The sequence below is a fragment of the Pogona vitticeps genome, chromosome 5, assembly GCF_051106095.1.
Source record: "Pogona vitticeps strain Pit_001003342236 chromosome 5, PviZW2.1, whole genome shotgun sequence".
In the NCBI taxonomy this organism is placed as follows: domain Eukaryota; kingdom Metazoa; phylum Chordata; class Lepidosauria; order Squamata; family Agamidae; genus Pogona; species Pogona vitticeps.
This window is the reverse complement of record NC_135787.1, coordinates 25,207,203-25,233,103: the sequence shown is the minus strand read 5'-3', so window position 1 is coordinate 25,233,103 and position 25,901 is coordinate 25,207,203. Positions and strand designations below refer to the sequence as shown.

The window sequence follows — 25,901 nt, the reverse complement described above, 5'->3', positions numbered from 1 at the left end:
TGGAAGCCACTAAATGGTCTTTATAGAAACCCTCATGTTTATTCTTGCTTAACTCTTGGTGAGCTCAGGTGAGTGTATAGCATTTACATTATCTGACCATTCTCTCTTTCTCTTTTGGTTATATGGAATAATGGGGGAGGAATTAGAAAGTGGTAGTCATTTTAAGCCAGGCAAGAAGCACCTTAGTAAAAGTAAATACTTCTCAAATGTATTTTTGAAGACAATTTTTATATACAAAATATAGAAAATAAAACTTCTAAGTTAGGTTTTACAGATCATTTAGTAAACACCATGGCTTTGGATGTTTTTGGATATTTAGCACTAAGCCCCACAAGAATTGTTTTATTCCAAAATAATTGTTAAAATCACACTTGTACATCAGATACATTTATAGTTCCATATAACACACATTTTCAGCCAATTTCTTTTACTCATTTTATCCAGCTAAATTAATGTGAAATAAGGAAAATAATAACTTTAAAATATTAGGTGACAGTTTTTTGTTCGGATGTATAATCTTTATAACTTGCGCCCACCTATAATGTGGCATAAAGAAAAGTTCAACAAGTATGAGGCTTTCTTCTCAGAAAAAACTTTGACATGCTTTGGTAAAATTAAGCAAACTGTAAAATTCTAAAGTTTATCCATACAGTATGCATGTAAAACAGTAATGTTACATAAGGGCATTATAGTTATGTGGCAGTTTACTGGGACAAAGATATATATATATTTAAGAAAGTACATTAGCATTTGACATTGTTAAAAAGAAATTTTTGTTCTATTACCTTAACTGTTAAAAAACAAGCAAAAACTTATAAACAAATTTGTTATTTTCAAGCCCTACCCAAATGATTAGCTATGTGTGCAGAAGTCTTAAATTCAAAATAGAAATGTTAATATAAAGAAAGGCCAGTTTTTAAAATACATGCTGCAGAAACTCCCAGCTTTAAGTGAAATAAAATCTCTTTAATATCTCACTGTGGCAAGAGAAGAGGAGGAATCCAGAACAATTGTTGCATGGTACATAAAATAAACCAGTTAAGAAAAACCATCTACTGCTAGGTACTGTCACAGGCGAGATATATCTTCCACACTAATTCCAATTGAAAGTCGGCAACATTCCCAGTTATCCCTTTTCTGGGTGTTCAATGCTTTAAAGCAGTCAAGCTTTCTGAAGATAGCAAGCCAAATTAGTGTCTAAAATATAGTGATCACATAAATATAAAACACATGATCAAGCAAAATACTTTAATTAGTTAATCATAAATAGATCCACATAAAAGTTGATTAAATGAATTGCAAAGTATGTTCCTATGTGGATTCAGATTTCATTTTTAATATGGATTAGTCAAGTTTATTTTTAACTGAGATAGTGATTTGTTGTCCAATCACCAACACTGGAGCCCATTAAGCAATTCAAACTCTCTAATTACATTTTTTACACTTTCTTTACAAAAGTTAATACTTCTGTACATTATAGATATATATATACATATATTTCTACAATTTACGTATGCTGTACTGAAATTCTTCATGGAGAAAGTGGTGAAGTCTTCAAACGTGAATTATCTCTTTTATAAATTCATATAAACAGTATGGATCACTGCACTTTGGCATCTCTGCTGGAGATCATCTGGAAAGGCTATCATACTAAATGTTAAGAGAAAGGGCTCTCTGATGTTAGATTTCATTACGAAATACTATTCCACATTGCTATGTAAGTTCACCAGCTTAAAATAGACAGAAGCACCATGTTGTTGCACTATTGGAAATGCATATAAAACCAACTTAAAATATACTAATAAATTGCATCAAAGCCATCACTTTTTTTTAAACTGAAGCAGAATTGTAAAATTCATCTGAAAATGTGTGTTCTGTCTTTTCAGCTGAAAAGCAATAGATAAGAATGCTGAAGAACCCATGCCTGGTTTTATCACTTCCAGTGTGCTTATTTCACAGCTGATGTTTGGAAAAGAAGTCCAGAACTGTTTTGCTTGTTCTGTTTCATCCTTCTCACTTACAAACTTGTTGCTGAATATGAAGCAAAAATTCATAGTACGAAAATGCTGCTTCTGTCTTGTCTTCAACTAAGTGCTGAAGAAAATCTGCCTTTGCAGGGCTTTCTTCCCTGAAACAAAACAAAAAAAGCTTGCATTATTTTGCTATTTTCACATAGAACTTATTGGATTTAATACACAATTCTAAGGTTCAACAAGGACACTGGACTGGGCAACAGCAATGCCAGCCCCTGACCTGCCTGGTACAAAGCTTAACATCTGATAATAACAAGCTAGCAAAATCCTCAGAGTTATCCACTCTAGTTTCAATAACAGAACCTAGAACTACAGTCTTAAAATTTTGTCAACCATATTTTATTAGACCAATATGACACTGCAAAACAGACAAAAGAGAAAACAAACAGCTAGTCAACCGTTTTTTCTTAAACTTTCATTTCTACAAGCAAATTGTTCTACTTCTAATACCAAGTCTTTCTCACTGCCATCCCATCAGTACTTCTGCAGGCTGAATATGCTCCTACCCAGTTTTACCATCCTACAGAGTTATTGTAAACATCTTCAAGATTCATGCAAATTGCTTTACAGATATAGAAATACTTATTGCTACTACTAGTGTGAGTCAATGATCAATAAACAAAATACAGCTCTGTTATATATGAATACTCACTTTATTATTTGAAGCACTGGGCTTAGAGGTTTACTGTCCATAAGCCATAATATAAAGGACCGGGCTCGCTCTGAAGAAAGAGTATCTAAATCTGGAAGCTGTGTCTAGAAGAATTAAACATTACTGATAATCTTAAACAGTAAAGAGAGATTATATTAAAACACAGGTAAACATCAATGATGTGTTTCCTATGTCAGAAAGCATATAACAATGCTCATGCACTGCCATTTACTTAAATTATCTATATTTAGTCTACATTTTAATTTTATTTAAATTTACACTGCAAGCGAGTTAATAGAAGAAATATAAATAAACAATACATCACAGAAAGCAATAAAAATAATCAAATGTCAGAAGGACTAAATCGAAGAAACTCTGTCCAAAATCTATTATTTATGCCTGCTGGCATAATTCAATTAACATATATCACTGTGGCGAATTCCAAGAACTTAAGTTAGCATATTTGCTGCTACATGACTTCTTGACCAGCAACAATCTACCAATAAAATCTAAGCTAACTGTGTTATGCCAGTGTAAAAACTCAACAGGATTTTTACTTGTGAATTGTTTCACAACTTGTATTTATAAACCATGGATTTATACTGCTAACAACCAGAAGCCATTTTAATGTGTATGAAAGCCACGGGGCTCTAATACAAACATGAATGTACTTTAGAATCATTTTATGCAACATGAACTCAAGGTGGGAAACACATAGGACATGGTATATCCTTTATATCTGGGACAGAGCTACGTGAATACAAGCAGAATTCCAAATTAGGGAAATCCCCAGAAACAAATCCCCAGAGGGAGATTTGAACTATGGGAGTTCAAAAAGTCCAAGAGGCTACATTCATCTTGAGATATGTGAATGCTCAAATGAAGAGTTACAGAAAAATCTGGAGAACAGGAACAGGAAAGGAGGGTTTATTCCAAGGTTTTTACCCTCAGTTTTTCCAGCTAAGCAACAGGATTCTGGCCACTGAAATTACATCTCAGAAAAGGAAATCTGTCCTCAATTCTATGAAAATATTCTTTACAAGTTTGGTATATATTTAAAATGAAACATTACCAGATTCTGAGGTACAGATGAATAATTAGGGCATCCAAGGACATCTTTTATGAAGTTATTATCACAGCTTCTTCCAATCCAAATGAAAAGTATCTAAAACATTTTAAGAATTGTGTCAATAAAGTAAATATATTGGTTTAGTAACATACAAAGTCAATCAAATTCTTACTTATATTTATTGTTTATTTATATAAATGATTTAAAAATGATTTCAGAGCACATGATTACATAATAATGTTGTTACAGATTAACTTAATAGTTAACTAAAAAAGTTTACAAACCTATCACAATATTGATAATGGAGCATTTCTTAAAGATGCTAACCTTCTTAGGGATTATCTTACATTTACTTCATATACTAGGTGCAATTAGAATATCCAGTGTTATGGACAAGTAATGAAACAGATCCCCAGCTATGTGACTTACCGAGCCACAGTCCATAAGAAAAGCTCCTTCTCTTGTCAACTTCTCTGCAGACAATCGCTGAAGAGGGGGCTGGGGTACTACCCTATCATTCACATGTATTGCACCCTATAACAAGAAAGATGCAATTATGCCTACAGTATGAACTGCATATAAATTTGCCTTCGTTGAGCACACTCTTAAGTAACAGTGTTCAAAAAAGCACAACAAAACACAGAGAAAAAGAAATTATACACTGCATTAAGAACATCAAAATTACTTCCAAATGTATCAGAAGATAGCCATCTAAACACCAGTCCAAGAACAGGATTCAAAGTTTTAAAGTGCAGTAGAGGGTGGAGCGAAAACTGGACTATTAGAAAAGTTTGTAAATAAATCCAACTAACTGTGGGACAATTCCTAATTAATGAGCTTCAAGATCATGACAAAACTGATCAGCATTGTACTGCTGCTGTAATGGAGCCAGAATTCACAAAGTTAGGCATCAGGTTCTCTGATTAGCAAAGACAATTAATTTATCTGTGATCTCCTTAGGCTTATTTTTTCTCTTTGGGTTTTGCTGCAATCGTCATACTAGCTGGAGGGAAAATAGATTTTTCCAGGAACTACTGCAATGAAAAATATGGGATGGGATAGCCCAATCCTGATGAACAATTAGGACTCAATACAATACTTTTATGCACTACCTCCTCTATTTAAACATGAAAACTGGTTGTTAAGCTGATACAGACCAGTACCATTTTTTATATTCCCCCTTGGAGACGGAGCTGTTGAGACTATCAAGATGAGCACCCACATGGCAGAGACTGCCACTTGTCACTACAGTATTGTATTTTATTCTCAAATAACTGGTTGAAGTAATTTTGGGGTCTTTTCGTAGATCTTATGCACTATAATGAAAAAAGGGTTTTATTTCTGAAACATTAATCTCAATATTCTCTTCAAAGCTCACTTCTGTGGCTCACAAATACAATACTTCTGATGAGAAGTATCATTTAATAAAAACAGAACTCAAGTAGTACCATAGTCATATCAAAGTAATAACGACATATAAAATAGAAAGAACAAGCAAAAAAAGTAGCAGCAATTTGAAAATGGCTGAGTAAATACAGAAGTTTTATCTGGAGACTAAACACTGAGAACAGCAAGTCAGGCAGAGTGCCATAGCCAAGAAAAGCCTTCTTTCTCACTGGTCATCAAACAAACCTCTTATCACAACAGAACCCATGGATGATTTCACTAAGATACTGAAAGCTTATATAGGGATGGGCCTTTTGTGATTAAATGAAAGATCCAAAGCATGAATGAGGCTTTCTTGTGTAATTTGTTTTCTTCTGCTGAACTCAAAGACAAGATAAGCATGAAGTGGTACAGGATACAGAACTTTCCCAATATTCTAGCAGTTTTAGCTGGGGGTGGCTTTGACTGTATTTTTGGTCTTATTTGCTTTCTTTGCTTATGGAAAGAGAGGCTTTTTTCCCTTTCCCTTTTGTCTCCCCCCCCCCCCCGGTGTATGGGGCATTCCCTGTTTGATTGATTTCAAAAAACTGTTATTTGGTTAATTTACTGTATGTTTATTCTGTTAAAGGTGTATTTTTGGTGGTAGATTGGAGCGCTGTTTTGTTTGCTTTGGTGGGTGGGCGGGCGTGGCCCAGGGCAGTTAAAATTTTGTCTGTGCCAAAGTACCACTGAGCTGTGTGGTAACCTATGTTAAGTTTGATAATGATTTCTCTTTCTAATGTACCACTGTCTGCTTTTGAAGTAAACTGATTCTCTACTGCTTTGCCTCTGCTTTTGTGGAATAGTTTAAGAGTTCTTCAATTTTTTTTTGAATGCTAGAAAACACAAATAGGCAAAGACATGATGAACGATGCAACAGAAGCTTTTTTGTTTCTTGTAAAACAAAAGGACTGCTACACAAAAAATACAAAGAAAAATGAAAGTGATATCCTGCAAATGAAAGAAATATTAAAATTTTACCTTCCACATCCCTCAAGAATGATCTTTCTGAAACCTGAGTCCTAAACAGTAATAGACTCTGAATGTTTAAAATGAGTAGTTTGAATTGCTAGGAAACGTTGGAAGCCAAGGCACTGGAAGATCTTTCAAGACAGGTAAGATATTTATGACCTTCCCCAGTTAGGAAATCAGCTACTGTATATTGAATCAAAGAAAATTGTTGGACAATCTTAAAAAGCATGCAGCATATGTAATAAAAGAAGTATGTACCTCATCAGTAAGTCTGTCTATCCTGTATAAACTGGGATATATCATCTTTATCAAGTGAACCAGAGGCTGACTTTTGATTTGGCACATAGCATATACACGATCATCCAACCGTGTACTCGTGCCTGTTCGAAATGCTTTCTGTAAAATAAGCAAAATATTGACCCAAACAAAGTTGGTTTTGATTACTGTAATCATTTAATTAGAAGCCCCCTCATTCCCAGTAGGCTTTATGCCCCTCCCACAAATGGCAGACATACACAAACCAATGATCCCTCTGAAACAGCTGATGAATCTCTCTTCAGTTTCAGAAGATCTTTGTTCTGAATCAGCTGTTCTAGAAACAGGCCATCAGCCTTCCCCTGGGTGTACTGGACTAGTTTGTGCAGATATAGGATTCTGGCCAAGAGTTGGTGGTTTTTGTTTAGCTTTGCTTTTTAGAAAAATAACCTATATTTGAGCTAGTAATTAGCTTTCAAAAATAATTAAAAATAGGTATGAATTTGTTCCACTGAATAGAACCCAAGGGCATTACACAAATTAAGCTTTGTGGCCCTGCATATAAATACATGATAGAAAGTATTAAAACTATGCATTTTTCCTATTATTTGTTTGACATTTGCCTTTAAAAATACACAGTTACAGCCCGTATTTAGATGTACAGTACCTGCTTGAAGAGAGCCAAAACATACAGAGGAAACAGCCTGAGAGAATTTGGAGCAATCAAAGCAGATTGTTGAAGGTTTGATGCAGTTGACATATATGCAGACAATGAATCTACTACTGCATTCACTAAGGCATCTCTAGCATCTGATAAACTTGATGAAATGGATCGATCTACAGCTGTGGAAAGTGAAGTAGCAGCAAATCATTATGAAGGAATCTATTAAGGGATAATGAGCAGCATACAATATTTTGCTATTGCACTTAAATAATCTAGACGGGCATTTCACTAAATACCTATGAAGATAATAAACATCTCAATAATCTGGAGTGCTAATGGTTTAAGGCTAAAGTGATTATAGGGTTAAGGGATACAGTGTGCATAGTAGTTATGGTACTGGGCTGGGACTTCAGAAATACAGGTTCTAGTCCCCCGAGGTGACAAAACAGTGGGTGACCTTGGGCCAATCATTTTTAGGAATGGTGTGTTTTTTTTGAATTTGTGAAGTCTGCAAAAATTTCCCCAGCTAGACTTGTGGGAGCTTTAAATCACGAAATGAGTCCTGGCAGGTGTTCTCAGGTTCTTATGGTAATGAACTCAGGCTCTAGCAGTCTTCCCCCGCCCCTTGTGGAGAAGGGGAAACAAGTGGACAGGGCAATTCCTGTGAAACTGTCAAAGGATGATGGGTATAGTAGTCTCTGTGCATTAACCTCTGCACAGAAACCATCTCAAAAAGCCACCGTTTGGCAATTTCTCCTTTCATTAGATGTATTTTATTCATTTAAAATATTATTTAGACTATTTTTACACCACCTTTCTCCTTATATAGGAGCTATATACATATATATGGGACTCAATCATTTAAAGAACAATACATTTTTAAATTACTATGGGGAAAATCTAAATATTTATTTTCTACTCACCCATATTAGCTAAAAGGCATACAACTGCTTGTACATCTGCTCCAGCATAAACATCTGTCAGTGAAGTCACCACAGGCAAACAAAGAGTGTGTACCCTAATCCTCCGTTCACCTGTATTAAAATGAGCAGTACAACAAAGAACTGTGTTTATATTATTTATATTATTTATATTATTTATATATTAGATTTTTACCCCGCCCCTCTAGACAATGTCTACTCAGGGCAGAGTATATTATATTTCCTTCTCTAAATATTTATGTCACAAAGTACATTTCTAGGGCAGCAATAAACGAACTGGCTGAAATTCTGTCATGCCGAAAGGCTAATGACATCATCAGATTTAACAACTTTCTAAATCAAAAAATTCTGGTTCCATCCCTCTCATGAAGGTCCCAAGGCTCCACTGGGATACCTTTCGTTGTGGAGAAGCTGTTGGAGGGAGGTGTCATTAATTTGTGAAAATCACCATCACTGTTAAAACCATCTCTGTAGCAGCAATTTCCAGAAATTATATTCCCACACCCCCAATCCTATGCCACCCACCTTCCAAAAGGCACTCTGGGGATAATATGGATCCCAAGTGAGCCTCAAGACCTTCAGGGAATGGGGGGGGGGGATAGGATTTTTTTTTAATTTTTGCTATCATGAGGGCTGCTGACATCATCAGCCTTACATAGCACAACTTCTGGCAACAAGATTTCAATATAGCTATATACCACACATTTAATTACAAAGCACACATTGTTGCTAGAAGCATCATCTCCATCTCTTGGGCTGTAACTTATTTTTAGAAGGACATCATAAATGATTACTGCATTCCTCTGAAGTTACCTTTACTGGAAGTATACAAAAGCGCTGTCTGAAAACAAACCAACGATGTGTCTGATAGGCTTTCTTCAATGGACATCTGTACTGCAAACCCAGCGTCTGGATTGACATTGGCAAGTGACAGCAAATCAGTTGATCTCACAAAAAAGTTACCATGGAAGGTGTGAATTGAAAGACCTAAAAATAAAAGGCAGTAAAATAAAATAGCATGTGTTGCAAAAACATTGTTCAATTTTAAGTGTGTTACCCTGAAATAAGTATTGTTCTTTCTTTTTTCTAGGGTATATACCTCAGAAAGTACACTTACGTTTTGAGTCCACACTTCCCAAAATGTTTTCAATATAAACCTGTTTGAAAACAGGTCAGAGAGAACATCTGTCCTTATGCCACAATGTGCCTTTCAGCCTCTCATTCCTATCACCCTGGTGGGTCTCTGCTAAATAGCCTAAGTAGGAGCTAGACTGGATAGTTGTAGCCCCATTGTACTGCCCCACATTGTACTATCGCAGCCTGACATAAATAACTAAAGTCATGGGCATGGGGTTGTAGCAGTCATTGTGAACTTCATTTCCCATGAAGCTGGCTGTTTATGTTAGGCACGTGTGTTACAGTGCATTCTAGGTAACAAAATGGTGGCTGCTAACCACCTCACTCAGTACTGTACTTCTCAGCACTAGATCCCAAATGAAAGAATGCTGGCATCTGCCACCATTCTTTCTCTCTCTTGTTGTAGTATTGCTGTTAAGATGCTAGAATATCTCCATGAAGCATCTATTATTGTCGTCTACCAATGAGTGCTCCATTTATTTTTGGGGTTAGGTTGATATGGTTGAAACAGGCAATAGAAATTCGTTGGGACAAAACAGAAAATATTGTTTAAATAAATTTTAAAGTACATCTTACAAGTTCCACTAACATCTGATGCACCTAATACTGAACAAAGTTTACCTTAGAAGTCATGCCATACCTTTTGTACATCTTATTCTCATGACTGCTTCAAATCCAATCTTTCGTGTAAGGTATCTCTTAAGGTCCTTTTGCAGTTTTTCTGCCTGAACTGGGTTGTGAATATGATGGAAAGATGGATAATAATAGATGCATCCAGCAGAGTATTTGGACATACATGCTTTTTAGGAGGAGAATAAAAGAATGGTTAATATGCCTCCATTAGCAGCAGCATTCAGATTTCAATTATTAAAGAAACAAATATTAAAATTTTGGCTCTAGATGGTAACAAAAAGACTTCAATTTAGGTAAACAAACTTTTAAATAATAAAACATGGTGTAAAATACAGAACTGTGTTAAGAATTACTTTTTATGGTACAGAATATGCAAAGTCAGTGGGCAAAATCCTGTTGGCATAACTTTGTGCAGGTGTATCACAGATTGAATGCTGGAAACATATAACTTACATTAATAAAAAGTTTCCTGTCCCTCTACTTTAGGCTTCAAAGCTCTGTACAGCTCCCTTTTGCCCTTGTGAAACAGCGTTTGGGAGCCTCATGAAAGGAGTTGAGAAAAAAGTTCCACCTCCTGTCAAAGGTCTAAATGCTTCCCCAGAGCAAAAGGAAGACCTATGAAGCCTCAAAACCTAAAATGGGAAGATAAAAAGCTTTGTATTACTGCAGATCAAATGTTTCTGGTGCCTGATCCATGTTATACTGGCATAAAGTTACACAATAGGATTTTGCCTATTACCTGACATTCAATAATTTGGGTGGGGTTTTGCAATTGTAATTCCCACATATGTCTTGGACACTTTATTTGGCATTTTTCAGTACAATTCAAACTTTTCAGCAAATCTGAGTAAAAGTACTAAATGGTTAACACTATAACTGCAATATAGTTTTATAAAACAATATATATTTTCTCCCAGCATTCTAACTGTGTAGGATTTCATTTTCTTCTCATTTCTTTTAATTGTGGGCCCAACTGATGCATGATTCCAACGTCATTTGGTGAAATCTTAACATGTAGAGAACAGAGAGAGAAAGAAGAGAGAGTGCATGCTTAGAAACTGTGCATGCTTAGAAACAGTGTGCCTGGCTCCTGCCGCCTCCCCTTACTGCTTAATTGCTTCTGCTATCGCCAAGTCCCTGCCACTCTCACCACTGCACCAAACCGATACCGCCACACACCACTATCCTCAGAAGTAAGCTGTAGGCTGTTTCCTTTCCAAGAGTAAAGCCTGCTGCTTCTGAGCATGCCTAAAAGCAGGAGCAAGTCTGCCATTTCTAGGCATCGTCAGAAGTCTGAGCGTGCCCAGCGGTGGCGGCAGGAGTAGTTAGGTGTGGGGGGACTTGACAAGCAACAAGTGAAAAATGGTTGAGTCACAAATCAAGTGTGAGTCATTGGGGGGAAAAACCCAAGTCAAGTTGCTGGTGTGCCTTAAATGCAACTCGACAGTGAGTCTCAAGTAGCAAGTCCCAATTCCTGGCTGCTGCATTCCACACTGAAATGTCTGGATAATCTTCAAAAGGGAATCTTCTGTACAGTGCACTATAGTAGCCTAGTTTAAAGGTTGCCACAGTTTAAATAATTGTTGTTACTCATAAACACAATGGAAAGCCAGCAAACAATGTTATCAAGAGAATATTACAGTATTTTGATGAAAAACTGTAAAGCCAAAAAATGAATAACAGGACCTCCACCAATTTTTCTCAATTACTTCTCTTCCATATCATATTTAAATATTTTAAATAAATAACAAATAAACAAATAAATATTGAATTTTTAAAAGGTAGTTAGGCAGTATCTCCAAAAGCCCCACCCAATTAGACTAGTATACTTCTTAGAATCAAGACTGTAACTAAGATCTTGGTATGACTATTTCTAATCTACTTTCTCCTGGGTTTTTAAAAAAATCTTCAAAATTCTAGATTAAGATGCTACATGAAAGATGACACAATCCTGTTCACAGCATAAGCTAAAGCACAACTTTCTGTCCGTTCCTCTTTGATAAACAAGTTGCTAGTGCCACAATACTTTGAGGTTCAGATGCATGCTTGTTTGGCGTTTATGGACATTTGCACCTCTTAGAATTGCGGCAATGGCAGTTTGTTTACCAGAGAGGAATGTAACTTATGCTATGGACAGGATTTTATCCAAAGTATCAAAACTGTAACTGAAAACATACAAAATAAAGCAACATGTTAGAGCCTCAGAATTTTACAGTTTCACCCAGAGGTGAGCAATATGAGGTTCATGGGTAATATACAGCTCATCAGTGGGTGGTCCTACTGCTTAGATAGGAAGTCCCTGACTGTAAAGCCAAGCATCAGGATTTTGAATTTCCACTGTGGTTCTTAGGAAAGGCACAAGCTGAAATTATCCAATGCTTGTGCAAATGATGGCATTATGCAACCTGACACTTGAGCAAACTGCACAGTCCCAGAGTATTATCCAAGGAGCCTCCCTTTTGCACTGCTGAAATAGTTCACTCCAAATTTAACAGAATATGACAGAAATAGTCTGTGCAAGCTAATATCTCTTACCAAGAGAAGCTAAATCAGAGTACTGAGAGCTTAAAAGGAACAAATCCACAGCTGTTTGTTGTCCTGAACAATCTAGTGCCAATTTTTTATAAAAATCTGTTGCTGGACCAAGGTGCTGAACAACCTAGGAGACAAATAAAAAAGAAATTGGGGAAAACCTGGTATACAAATATACAGTGAGTCATTCAGTAAGTAGGCATCCTTCAGTCTTGAAAGACTATGGTAACATACTCTGTGAACAGAACTTGGAACAGCATCTAGTGTGGCTGAGAAGGCTAATTTGAAAGTGACAGTCCCTTCCACATTGAAGACAAATTCAATCTGTCCCCGTCCAGCTCCCTGATTTTGCTGGTTTCGGGACTGCCTCTTTGCCTCAGCCTGCTGAACAAGTGTCTCTTCAAATTGGGAGAGGCCGTGCTGTACCGCCTGCCTCCAGGCTTAACACTCAAATACCCTCCAGCTAACACCTGATTTTTCTCTTTGTTTATTTTTATTCTATTTTTCTCCCTTTATTTTTATTCTATTTTTGCATTGTGTATGTTATAATATGATTTATGTAATTCTTTGTATTATTTTATTGTTTATATTCACTGGAAGCCGCCTAGAGTGGTCTTTTAGGCCAGATGGGCGGGGTATAAATCAAATAAATAAATAAATAAATAAGTAAAATAAATAAATACACAAATACATTTTTTTAAATTGCAAATTTCTAAATTATTTGCAAATTAAACAGAAACTGCTTACATTTTAAGTTCATAATATTTTACCTTGCTATTCAAACACTATGTCAATGTTTGGTATTGTTTCCTACTGCCAAAATGTAAACATCCACTCATACCCTATTTGCTAGAAAATGAAGCAGCCTCTTATCTCCAACAGAATATATTAAAAGCATTTGTTCCAGAATATTCATACTAGCATTACTTTGCCTCAACATACATTTATTTATTCAGTTTCTTTTATTTGACTAATATATCATGATCTGTAAAACTCTACCATCATGTTTCAACAGATGATATATTGAGTAGTTACTGACAAAGAACTCATGTGCATTGTTGGCAGTGTCCAATTTTTAATCAGTGGTGTTCAGAACAATGAAATAATAATTTGGACACTGGAATGATGTTTCGGGAGATGATGCACACTTCAGCTGATGATATCTAAGATTATGTTTATTTGTCACTAGGATCAAGGAGAAGCAGTATACAATACACATTTTCATATCCTATCTTCACAAGATGAAGGCTCACCATTTACTTTGTTTAAATTAAGCTACAATTCTTAACATCCTACATTAATCCACAAATGGTTTTCTAGTCACCACAAAGTCCAAAGTACCTTTGTGCTTGATCTTTGATTGGGATCTTCCCTGGACTGCAAACGTCCTGTGCCCAATGATGGCAACTGTGTCTGAAAGACAGATATACGTCCACCTGTTGGAGACATCAATTTAAAGGCAGCTTGAAGGGCTGGGCCTAATGCACTGTGTGTTTCTCTTGTATTGGCGAACATATTTGGTAACGCATTCAGCAAGTCTTTAATGAGCTGGAAAACAAATTAAATAAAATTATGAGGATCTTTTCAGCCACTTTGGTCCAAGATAATTCTAAATTAAAAAGCAAAGGCTCAGGAATCTGACTGGAATGCCAAGGCTATACTCTGTGATACCTCTATTATGAACACTAAGCTTTTATATCAAATCTCCACACTTTCACTGAATATTCCACCTTGACTTTTTTCACAATTGCTCTCTTTTTTATATACTATAACAGCCACTGTTTCATGTCTTTGCATATATGCAAATTTCACTGGTTATCAACAGCTCTTACTGTTCCAAATTATTCTGATCTAACTGGATAGTTTTCTTCCAAATCATTTTAGTTGCCTCTGATTTTATTCTGCAGGAAATCTATGTATAAAGTCCTTCCCTAAAGACAGTAGAGGCTTTACCTCATATCGTCAGCCTCCCCTTTCTCGAAATCACATTATGATAGAAGGCAAAACCAAAATGGAAGTAATTCAAAGCTGGAAGCAATCTAAAATGCTATCATCTTAGATTTGATGCTTTAAAACCAGTTAGAAAATAATTTCATTTTAGCATTTTAGTGTTTGGCAAACTCACATGGAATTTTTATCCATCTTACCTCTTTACTTTCATGCAAATTAACAAGTAAACTATCAGGTGTAGGCAGGAAAACATCTATGGAGAAAAACATGTTTTAGTACTGAATTCCTGCATTAATGTAAAGTATTTTAAAAGTATTAAAATAATACATTACGGCTAGATGCAAGGAGTTCCACAACCGAGTAAAAATCAGTTATACAAAAAATGCATACAGGGACAGTTAAAAATGGGGTTTATCTCTTAATCTTCCTTTCTAGCTGCACTTTAATGCTGCATTTGTATGTTTCTAGGCAGACCAAACCTACTAATTTCATTATTATTAACATAATCTGAATCACTATTATTCACATACTGAACAATGACAGTACTTTGTTTCATTTGATTGTGTCAGACACTAGTCCTTAAAAAATAATGTACTACTGCAAGCACTATACTGCATATTAAAGACAGCTATTATCTTTGAAAACAGAAAAACCATTATTAATTACTTATTGATTTATTATTAATTTATTTATTGTCATTGTCATTATATTCTTATTCAATCTGTTTCTGAGACAATTAGCTTTCTTACCATCAATTTCTGAGACAATTAGCATCTGAGGCTGTGATAATCCTTCCTGCAAGTTATAGAACTGAACAGTACTGTCAAATGTTAGGAAACCTATTCTTGTTCTGGAATCTCCTGGTAACCTTGAGATTAGAAAGAAAAATTATCATGAAACATTGTCTTAGAACAGACACATTTTATTTAATCTAATATTACAAAGAGTTGATCAACAGACTGAATTAACTGCTGCATGACAAGAGTACCAATCAAATGTGTACGCCTTGGTATAGCTCTGTATTTAACCCAAAACCCGTCTGTGAAGCTGACTGATATTTTTCCTCATACTTACCTCAGAATTAAAAATGCTAACAAGCTCTTATTATGGTAAAGTAAGAGGAGATAGAAGGAAGAAGTTCAAGCCTTGCTGTCCTGGGCTTGGACTGATCACAGGACCAAATTATGTAGCTACAGTAGATGTTTATGTTTTTTGAGTTTTCCCATCCAAGAGTACACTGTTCACAGCCGTTTTCCTCAGTGTTTCAAAAGAACAAGCTATATTGCATTGTTTAAAAGGCTGGGAGTGTCTGATTATTCTTCATAAGGAAAAATCAATGCAACCCTTGAAATTCAGTCCCAAATCTGACCTAACAGGCACTGCAGACCCTAGAGGAGTTTCCTTCTACAACAATAGTGGCTGGTCTTTACTGTAATAAAGTTCTTTCTTTCTTTCTTTCTTTCTTTCTTTCTTTCTTTCTTTCTCTCTCTCTCTCTCTCTCTCTCTCTCTCTCTCTCTCTCTCTCTCTATCTATCTATCTATCTATCTATCTACAACATTCACTTTTGAAAAGGAACTATTCACGTTTCAGTCTCTTTCATACTCTTGATTAGAAAGATACCCGTATGTTCACAATCCACATTATCAGCATCAAAATGAACAATGTACAGCTCTGAGGACACACACAGCCTTGGCCTTTAGACAATCCCATCTAAAATACAGACAAAAACAACAAAACAAAAACAAAGAACTCCCAAAAACCAACACACAAAGGAAGGAAAGCAGGAAGCCAACTGTTCCTGAAAGCCTCAAGAAGCTGCAGTTGACTTTCCTGACAGTTTGCAGGGCCCCCTGTGCAACTTAATAAGAACTACATTTTTTTTTTCAAAATAAGAAGGACACTTCTGGCCTCTTCAGGTTTCCTTCTTCAGAAAGGTTCCCCCCTCCACCTACTCTGGTAACAGAAACAGTCTTCCTCCATTATTGCATAATATTATTTGGATTTCCTTATCACTTTCCAATAGCTTTAACCAAAGAATTGAACATCCCATCTGAATGCTCTTCATTTAACTGTTTATCTAGAACAGATGCTATATTTATTTATTTATTAAATTTATGCCCCACCCATCTAGACCAAAGTCTACTTTGTATTCAAATCATAAATACATACAACCAAATGGAAAAAGATTCTTACTTATCTAGGTTTTCCAGCAATGACTGACACACGATTGATAAGTATCCAGCTTCTACTGCATTGTGGGACACATCAAACACAAATAAATAAACTGCTGGTTGAGGAGGACGAAGCTGTAAAAGAAAATTCAATTTTTAAAAATAACTTTATGACAGAAACTTTTTATTTATTTATTTATTTATTTATTTATTTATTTATTTATTTATTTAATTTATTTATTACATTTATACCCCGCCCCTCTAGACCATGTCTACTTGATATCTTTGTTATTTACATGTTGTTCTGAGCAGCCTTTTTATAAATGCAAAGGCTCCAAAATAAGCTATAACCACCCAAAACTATATTCAAAATTGTGCAAATATTTACATCAGACAAATTTTTAAAAATTACCATGTAATCTGAAGAGGCAATGAACTCCACTGTAGAGTTTTGGACCTCAGGTCGCTTGTGAGGCTCTCCATAGGATCGTGTCAGAGGATTATACATGAATTCTTCAGGAACTAAATCAGCATTATAAATTGTTAAATGTATAGATGCATAAGTGTTAACACCATGATATATACAATCATATTTAAAGGACAAATAATCACACACACTCCCTCCCTGATTTTGAGAGCCATGTGGCAGCAGGGACAGCAGATTTCACAAAGCTTCAAACACCACTCACGATCCACACACACTCTTTTACACTGTGGAATCTTCACACTTACCATCATTAACTCTGTAGCATAGATTACATTTCCATCTCCTTTGGTCAATAAAAGAAACAAAAGGGTTGATGTATGTTCTGCACGACCTACATCTCACAATGGTATTCGATGTTATCACAGGCAATTGCTAAATAATACAGAAAAATTATACCATGTAAGTTTGAAGGAAAACTATAATAGTGTTTAATAATATTCTTCTATTCAAAGTATAAGATGCAATTAAATCCAAGTTTTCTATACATTATTCAGAGACAAATATTAGAAAATGAAATTATATATTAAGATAGCTAAAAACAAGAAAACCAGAATAGTTCAACAGTTAATGATGAAGATACAACAAATGTGCAATCATTTATTAAAACAGCTTTATTGAAACCCATGTTACTTCCTTAGAAACAGACATATATAGACATACAGATAAAACAGTAATGATTAGCTACTGAAAAAACTTTTGTAACTTCCAACATTGTGTTCTGGTTTCAAGATAACTGACATGCACAATTATATAGTGGAATTATAACTTTAATTATGCTACTACAAAGTACTACTTCACTATGATGTAGTTTATAACTATAGTTAAACATTTGACAAAGGAATGCAAACTGGGGGGGGGGGGTTTGGTTGTTATTTTACCGTTAGATCTCTGAAGGGATGTAGAAGCAAGCCCAAGGGAAGTTTTGCTTTATTTAACAAAGCCTGGGTTTGTGGAATATTTGTCAAAGTGCATCGAAATGAGCTAAAAGAGAATTTATAAGTGTTAATTTCAATAATTATGTCACATAGTACTATTGTTTCAATAGAAAAAAAGTCCAAGGTGCCCCACAACCCACCATTTTCTCCAAACAACTAGATGCCTAGTCATCACCAGACATCTCTATTATGATGGCAAGTACTCGCATACAAAAAGCAATATTTAAAGTTTTAACACATCAAACGGCCCATATAATACAACCACCTTGCCCTCACTTTCTTTAAAAATCCTCACCCTGCTCGACATGAAACACAGTTGGCGTAATCTAAATTTTTCATTCTTAACAACATGAGTGGACAGGAGTCTTATTTGGGATTCAAGCAACCCTGAAAATTTTCATTTACCTGTACAAAGAACTTCTATGGCCAGAGCTTGCTAGTATGGTATAAAGAATGAAGCAAAATATGAAGATTGTAAAGAAAAGCCTGGAGTCTTTCTTATCCAGTCTTACACATGGTCATGCAATTGTAACCATGTCAACAGTGTGAAATGATGAAGTACTGTATTTATATATGACATGGTAGTGTAAAACAAGCAGCATTCCAAGGAGATGGGGCATATTTTAATAGTATCTATCCAATTTGGGCAATACACCTTAGCTATTCAGTAACATAACTATATTTTGATGCATTTGTTAGTGTACTTTAAAAAAGAAAAAGTTAACAAAATAATCTTGCTAGGGAATTATGTTCGTCGATTTCTCATATCTACACTACTCTGTGCAGATATTCTCGTATCTATACTAACTCTGTAACATGTATTGCTTATCTTGATTGGAAAGCTTAAGAACTTAATAATGCCAGGCCATGGCCATTAGCATTGCATGTGAGTTGCCCATGTATATAATATTGGAACTGATGAGCCATGGACTTATTACTCATCTATTAAGTCAAGGAAGTAACTAAACCTGTGAACCTGATTTCATGTCCAATAGCCAAACCACGGGCTTAGTTCTAATCAAACTGACCTATTCACGGGTAAAATGGAGACACAGCTAAAAATATATATTCTCAATTTCTTTTTAGCCAAGTAGCTGGTAGATCCTCAGATACTGCAAGGATATATTCCAAACAAATGTAACATGGTGGAATTCTTTCTAAGGAATAAGTGTTTAAAATTATCGTAACGGAATGAGGACATTAGTCAGTGACACTGTCTCACATATATACCAATAAAAGCAAGGATATAAAATAAAAATGCCTAAGACTGGAGTTTTTATACCTACTCTGGGCTGCAGTTCAGTCTCCTCAAGTCTGAATTCAAATTAGGCACAGGAGCTGGAACTGGAGCGACCGGCAGAATATTTCTATCTTGAGTAAGGTTGACTGGTCTCAAGCTCTCTGGCTGCTGTATACCTAGTCCTCCAAGACTAGCTGATAGTTGAGTCATTGTTGGGTATTGCTAGAAAAGAGCATTTTAAATAAGCAGTTACTCTATAGGATTAGCCTCCTGAACAGTACCTGTTTAATCTTCCTCCTTCCTAATTGCTTATACACTAATCTCTGTTTCACTGTATCCTCACCACAAAAGAATATGGCAGACGCCAGCCTTCCCTTTTCTCTCCAACAATAATGCCACCAACACATCTTAAACCACCTTGGATGGGCCCCTACTCATAAAGGGCAGTTTTTCGGGAAGCTATGGTGAAGAAGCAGGAAAGCGTCACTGTACAAGATAACTTTCATTAATGCTTCTTTGGACTGAACTCAGTGTTGCAACTGCAGTACTGTATACAAATGAAATCAATGCTTATTTTAAAAACCACTATGTGTGACTTTGAATGAACGAATTTTTTAATGCACAACAGGAATGATATCTATGCACTGAAATTCTGCAATTTGGTTGATTAAGACTACAATCCTGCTTAGACAGAAGTAAGTCCCATTGAACTGATTCGGTTCCTATGTAAATGCAACAGATGGAATAGTGAAGCAGGGCATCCCAGTAGCTCTGCTGAACAACCAATTCTATCCATTTCTGAACTATTTCCAGCTAGCCATTATACAAACTACTATTTAACTTGAATTGGTGTCCCAGTTTTATTTTTATTTTTCTTCTTCTTCCTTTCTTGTTCTTCTTGAGTAACGCCTTTTAAACTGCAGACAAGAAGTAAAGTGATCTTGTAAGCCACTTGAATCTTTCTGGCTGAAGATTGCGGTAATAGAATAAAGCGCCAAGGGATTTACTTCTGAGAAGTCTAAAGCAGAACTGTGGCACACAAACGTATTTTAGAACTGACTATAAACTTATCTGATATGCTGTAATAAATTCATGGCTGTGTAGAACAGCAAGTTGTCTGCCATGGGAGATTTTAAGAAATTTGGACTGCATAAAGAGCTAGTATATTTCAGACTTATTGGACACTGTGATATGCCTTGGCTCTGCCTGTTATTCTTCTATCACCAAAATCACCATCAGTCTTGGCTATGGTATCACTAGAAGAAAAAGACTCTGAAAAAAATCTTTCTGAAGCCCCACTTACTGGAGAAGAAACAGCAGAACAAAACAAAATCACTAACAGTGGTGACATCTGACAGACCTTTTATGAAAAAGAATTTTTTTTACTCTGAAGCCAAAGAATATGAATTTCAACTCTGAATTATGAACAAGTCACTAATACTCTCAGCCACCTAATCTGGCACATATTACACCAGGCACAAAGAAAGGATTTTCTTGTCTCTGACCTGTGGATATTGAGGGAATCCAGAATTATATGAGGAGCTACCAGTCTGTGTAGCAGAAGGTGGAAGAGGTGGTGTTACATTTTGATAACCAGGTTGGAGAGTAGGGTAGCCATAGCCAAATGGCTTAGAGGTTCTGGAAGTCTGGGAAACCGAAGGAACAGGTACTGGACTACTTGTTGTAGAATGTGCCTCTAAACAGGGAAGAAAAAATTGTTTTGAGACATAGCCTTGCTCATTAAAAAAGCAAGAGCTGCAAGCAGCTAAACATGAGCACAAATAATAATATCTGCCAATTAATAAATGCATTAAGCTAGACTACAGTTAAATACTTAACCGTACAGTTTTGTGTGTTTACTTGTTTATGTATCACCTTTCTCTCCACAGGGGTCTCAAGGCACCTCACAATCAGTTAAACCAGTGGTTCTTAACCTTTTGGAAAGAAACGCCCCCTTGAGCCATTGAGGAAGTTATCATTGCCCCCCCTCCCCACGGTGATGATATCGTATCTATCTATCTATCTATCTATCTATCTATCTATCTATCTATCTATCTATCTATCTATCTATCTATCTATCTATCTATTTATATTTATTAAATCCAATGACCCCTGAAAACAAAATTCAATTCCAAGAGAATGAAATGTCCCCCAAAAGTAACATTTAATAATTTAGTTGCAAGTGAATTTTAAGACGCAAAAAGAAATATAAAAAGGCCATAAAAACAAACCGCAATGCAGGAACTAAAAATTTCAAGACAAAAACTCTGAAACTAAATTAAGATTGGACGAAAATATATATTCATGCACACTGTAAAAAGGCTGCAGCCATCTTCACAGTTTTGGCTTGCTCCAGCGTCCCCCTACCGCCCCCTTCTGCTCCAGTGCCCCACGCCGCCCCTTTTCGTTCTACTGCCCCCCTTAAAAATGAAATCGCCCCCTGGGGGGCATTATCGCCCACGTTAAGAACCACTGAGTTAAACTGTTCCCAATGTTTTCAGGGTTTAATGCAAATAAGTGAAAGACTATTAAGCAACATACTGTAAATGGTTTTCGAAATGAGAAGCATACCACTACATTTCAGTTCTTTTAATTTCTAATAATTAAATAAATGTCAGTTTGGTTGTTGTGGGTTTTTCGGGCTCTTTGGCCGTGTTCTAAAGGTTGTTCTTCCTAAAGTTTCATCAGCCTCTGTGGCCGGCATCTTCAGAGGACAGCACTCTGGCCACAGAGACTGGCGAAACGTTAGGAAGACCAACCTTCAGAACACAGCCAAAGAGCCCGAAAAACCCATAACCATTAGATCCCGGCCGTGAAAGCCTTCGCAAATACAAATATCAATTTATTCTTCTAATAAGGCACTGAAAATTTTTAAATGAAAATAAATCACACAAAAACTTTCGTATTGAACCTTTTAACTTTAAATCAAATAGGAAATTATATTGGAAATTAAGTCTGCATTTTACTGTAGCCTTAAAGCACACATAAAGAATACATTCTGTGGCATAAAACTCTACAAAACATAGGCAAATACCAAATGTATACTTATAATAAGTAAGTTATTCATCTCTAACTACTTTCAATATTACAGAGTCCAGTCATACGCACACATAAGGAAGCCGGTCTCAATGAAAGCATATGTACTGAATTCTGAGGAAATAGGTTTAAGATTGTGACTCTTGCTAGAAACTTGGTGAAAAGAAAACAGGCAAAACTTGGTGAAAGGAAAACAGGCAAAACTGATCCAGGCATTCAAGCCTAGGGTAGACAATGTGTAGCCCAATGCTGCATGTGTCATTTCCTAGGCTGTCTTCATGAGGGTGTCTGCCACCTTAAACTGTTGTGGCAGTGGCACAATTACCAGCTTTGTTATATATAAACAAGGCCCAGGGGATGTTCCCTGATTTTGTAGAGACCTGTGCTTCTTAATGGCTTCCAGATTCTACACAGAAGGAAGACATCACATTCCAGCTTTTTTTACATGCATAAAGGCTGTCGTTTTGTTGCCACCATAGCGGGGGCCAATTCAACAGCATCAACAGGCAAGAGCTGTCGTACCTAGGGAATTCAATGAAACACCTCAGCCCCAGAAGCAGCCTATTCTTAGTTTCAACAATTATGCAGCATAATTATGTACAATTTTATTTGAACTTGTGGCAAATCACATGTACTCTCATCTCTCATGCTAATTCATTTTTGTATATTTTGTATAAAGGTTTAACTTTAGTAAGTTCATTCCTTAGAATTAATCTAAACATTAAAATTTTTTAAACAAAACACAATTCACCTGGATGGCCACCACCTTCTAGGGTATCATAATTGCTAAGAACAGGAGACGCACTGCTGGTAGTAGAAGAGCTGTCAATAGCTGAAAGAAGACACAAGAAACCATGCATTTATTCAGCTGATAATATAAGCATGCCGTAAATGTTTATCAATGTTAAAATTCTAAAGGAAATTAAATTCTTTTTTTTTTCTGGCCAATTTCACATGGTGATTCAGATAGTACTTTAAAATATACAAGTTAATTTAAAATGTATGAAAACCTTTAAAAGGGTAAAACTGATACAATGATCTAAAAGACTTTAATGGAACACTATACATTTATGTTAACGTTTCAAGTCATTCTTTTCTTCTCTCTTATTCTCTTTCTAGATGCACATTATCTTATAACTTTACATTCTACTGTTCCAAGGTAGTGGAAAGCATCTGTAAGCATTAGTAAGAGCACAGTGCCATCTGAAGTCTAACGATGATGGAAGTGTCTAGATCTTGTCTGGATGTACGATGATGGAAGAGTCTGGATCTTGTCTGAAAGAGAGTTCCTGGTACTTACTGCCAAGTGTAAGATTCCATTTCCAGGTGTTCAGTCAGAACAACCTCCTTCAGAAATACATGCTTTTCAGGCAAAGATGATATATATAGCCATACATATACATACCACAGAGATAGTTGTGTTGTCAAAGGAAACACACAATAGAGTGAATCCAAAGATTCCTTAATCCAATCAAAGATCAGATTCCATCAAAGAAAGGAATCTATGAACCAATCCAGATTCAGAGGTACAGTACTGTACTGTACATGCCTTACAAACTAACACATTGGCAGGCAGTGAGCATCTTTGTAAACACCGGGAAATGCATAAACTACAATCTGAAAAACTTCTGCACAATGCTCAAGCCTGGACATGACACAGAAGGATCCAAAAAATGTTCATGCATTTTATGGCCTTTTAGCCACTACAATTATCAGGTGTGAAATAAATATACACCCTTATCAACCTTTACCTGGCAACTCAGCTTAATATTTAATGCAAATAATGAATTGGGCTTTGAAATACATATTTTGACCTAAGGGTGCTACAAGCCATATCTACTAGAGCTATAGAATTTCTGGAAATTGACCCCCAACCCCTGCCCAGAGGCTGCGAGTCCCAGCAAGTCTAAACCCTACAAGGCAGTGATCTGTCCATGAAAATGGAACTTCAGAGAGCTCCTCCACATCCTGTTCATCATGATCCTGCCCAGCACAGAAGTCAATACCGAGAGTGCGCCCTGCAACATGAGTGAGGAAAAACACTTGGGCCAAACTTATGGTTGGTCATGGAGGACATGAAATCTTGAGCTACCCCTGATAAGGCAACCTTGGCATAAATGTTGAAGCTCACCACCACCATGACCCAAGGGAACTCTAGCATTAACCCCCCACACACACACACACAAACTCTGGAAGGAGGATTGCTGAGCCCAGGCGTAGATGGTACAAAAAGAGAACCCCTATTCTTGTCTCTGGCATGCACTTTCAAGTATACACACTCAAACCCAGAAAACTGGCCTTGGGTCCTTTTAAGGAGAAAAAAGACACACACAGAGATAAAGAAACAGTGGGAAAAGGCACCTGGTGATAAGAACAGAATCACAAAAGATTACTGCAACTTGACTTATTGGCTCTCAGTTCTGATCTGAGAACCCAGCTGGGCAGAGCTAAGAATCCTGCATGAAGCATGACTAATTCTGGATCCAAACCTAGTCTTTGTATTATGCAAGAAAATCTGGGTCACAACTCACTTTGAGAGTCCCCATAAATAGCAGTCTCTCCTCTTCAGACCTGTTTCTCTCCATACAAAGGGAGTATGACAATGCCAGAAAGAGAGGGAGGAAAGCCTAAAGTACTCTGTTCTATTCATGGTGATTTGTAACAAAGACAAAGTCCCGAACAACATCATATTGAACATTATTTTCATTTTGTAACTAAATTATTCCAGAGTGGATTTAAATTTTTAAAAAATAGATTAAAATTTACATTTTATAAATCTTTTTAAATTTACATTGTAATTTAAATCAATTTGATTTTTAAAAAATCATTGATTTTTATCCACACTAGATTATTGTAACACTATGACCAAAAGCATATAGAATGTGATTTCCTGACAGTCTTGAAGTCTTCTGTCTACTATGCTTAGGAGACCAAATACCTCTAACTAAGCCCTTGGAAACCATAATTAGCATCAAGCTTTTAATCTGCTTTAAATGGATTGTACAGAGTTAGAACAACTGTACAAGCTAAACAAAATAACACATTTTTCATCTCTCTAGAAGAACTTTTCAAAACATATTAACATGCAATGCTAAGAATGCTGTATTATGGTGACACTTCAGGTAACAAGAAAATAGAACGGAGTTAATAACAGGAGAAAACTTCATTTTTACTCTGCTAGAATGAAGAATGTGTTTACATCCATTAATGTAGGAGAAATACAATTTGAAATATTTATATTCAACACTTGTAGTAAAAAAGATGTTAACATATTCTTAAAGACACATTCAAATAATAATTGGCAACCCCACAAATTACCCAGAGGCACACTACACACACAAATACACAGCAGTTTAACAAATTATATTTTATATAATCTCTTTACCCTGTCTTTCTCCTTAAAAGGACTCAAGGCAGCTTAAAAGAGTTAAAAGACAATACAGTGGTGCCTCATTTAACGATTGCCTCGCTTAACGAAGAAATTGCTTGACGATCGCAAAAGCGATCGCAAAACGATGGTTTAAATGGGAAAAATCCGCTTCACGATGATCGGCTCCCTGCCTCGGGAACCGATTTTCGCATTACATCGATCTAAAAACAGCTGATCGTCAGGTTTCAAATTGGCCACCAGGTGTACAAAATGGCTTCCTGCTGTTTTTAGGAGCCATTTTTTGCTATACAGGCACCCGCAAATGGGCGACCCTATGGAGGAGCTTCACTGGACTGTGAGTTTTCAGCTCACTGGAATGCATTGAACGGGTTTCAATG

The 25,901-nt window shown here is 36.1% G+C and overlaps 1 protein-coding gene across 6 annotated transcripts in view; it reads right to left on the bottom strand.

Annotated features, from left to right (window-relative positions):
• Positions 1–209: 209 nt before the first annotated feature.
• Positions 210–25,901, bottom strand: part of SEC24B (SEC24 homolog B, COPII component) — a 55,406-nt gene continuing 29,714 nt past the window's right edge. For all 6 annotated transcript variants that reach the window (XM_020808837.3, XM_020808838.3, XM_020808839.3 and 3 more), the window contains 20 exons: positions 22,885–22,965; positions 20,603–20,793; positions 19,144–19,319; positions 17,801–17,903; positions 17,168–17,294; positions 16,848–16,957; positions 16,458–16,570; positions 15,013–15,131; positions 14,461–14,516; positions 13,655–13,861; positions 12,317–12,440; positions 9,789–9,947; positions 8,825–8,998; positions 7,994–8,104; positions 7,074–7,249; positions 6,410–6,547; positions 4,184–4,288; positions 3,758–3,850; positions 2,686–2,789; positions 210–2,128 (listed from right to left, as the gene is read on the bottom strand). In XM_020808837.3, coding sequence (XP_020664496.2) covers positions 2,014–2,128; positions 2,686–2,789; positions 3,758–3,850; positions 4,184–4,288; positions 6,410–6,547; positions 7,074–7,249; positions 7,994–8,104; positions 8,825–8,998; positions 9,789–9,947; positions 12,317–12,440; positions 13,655–13,861; positions 14,461–14,516; positions 15,013–15,131; positions 16,458–16,570; positions 16,848–16,957; positions 17,168–17,294; positions 17,801–17,903; positions 19,144–19,319; positions 20,603–20,793; positions 22,885–22,965 — 2,582 coding nt within the window. In that variant the 3' untranslated portion in view covers positions 210–2,013. The remainder of the gene's footprint in view (positions 2,129–2,685; positions 2,790–3,757; positions 3,851–4,183; positions 4,289–6,409; positions 6,548–7,073; positions 7,250–7,993; positions 8,105–8,824; positions 8,999–9,788; positions 9,948–12,316; positions 12,441–13,654; positions 13,862–14,460; positions 14,517–15,012; positions 15,132–16,457; positions 16,571–16,847; positions 16,958–17,167; positions 17,295–17,800; positions 17,904–19,143; positions 19,320–20,602; positions 20,794–22,884; positions 22,966–25,901) is intronic.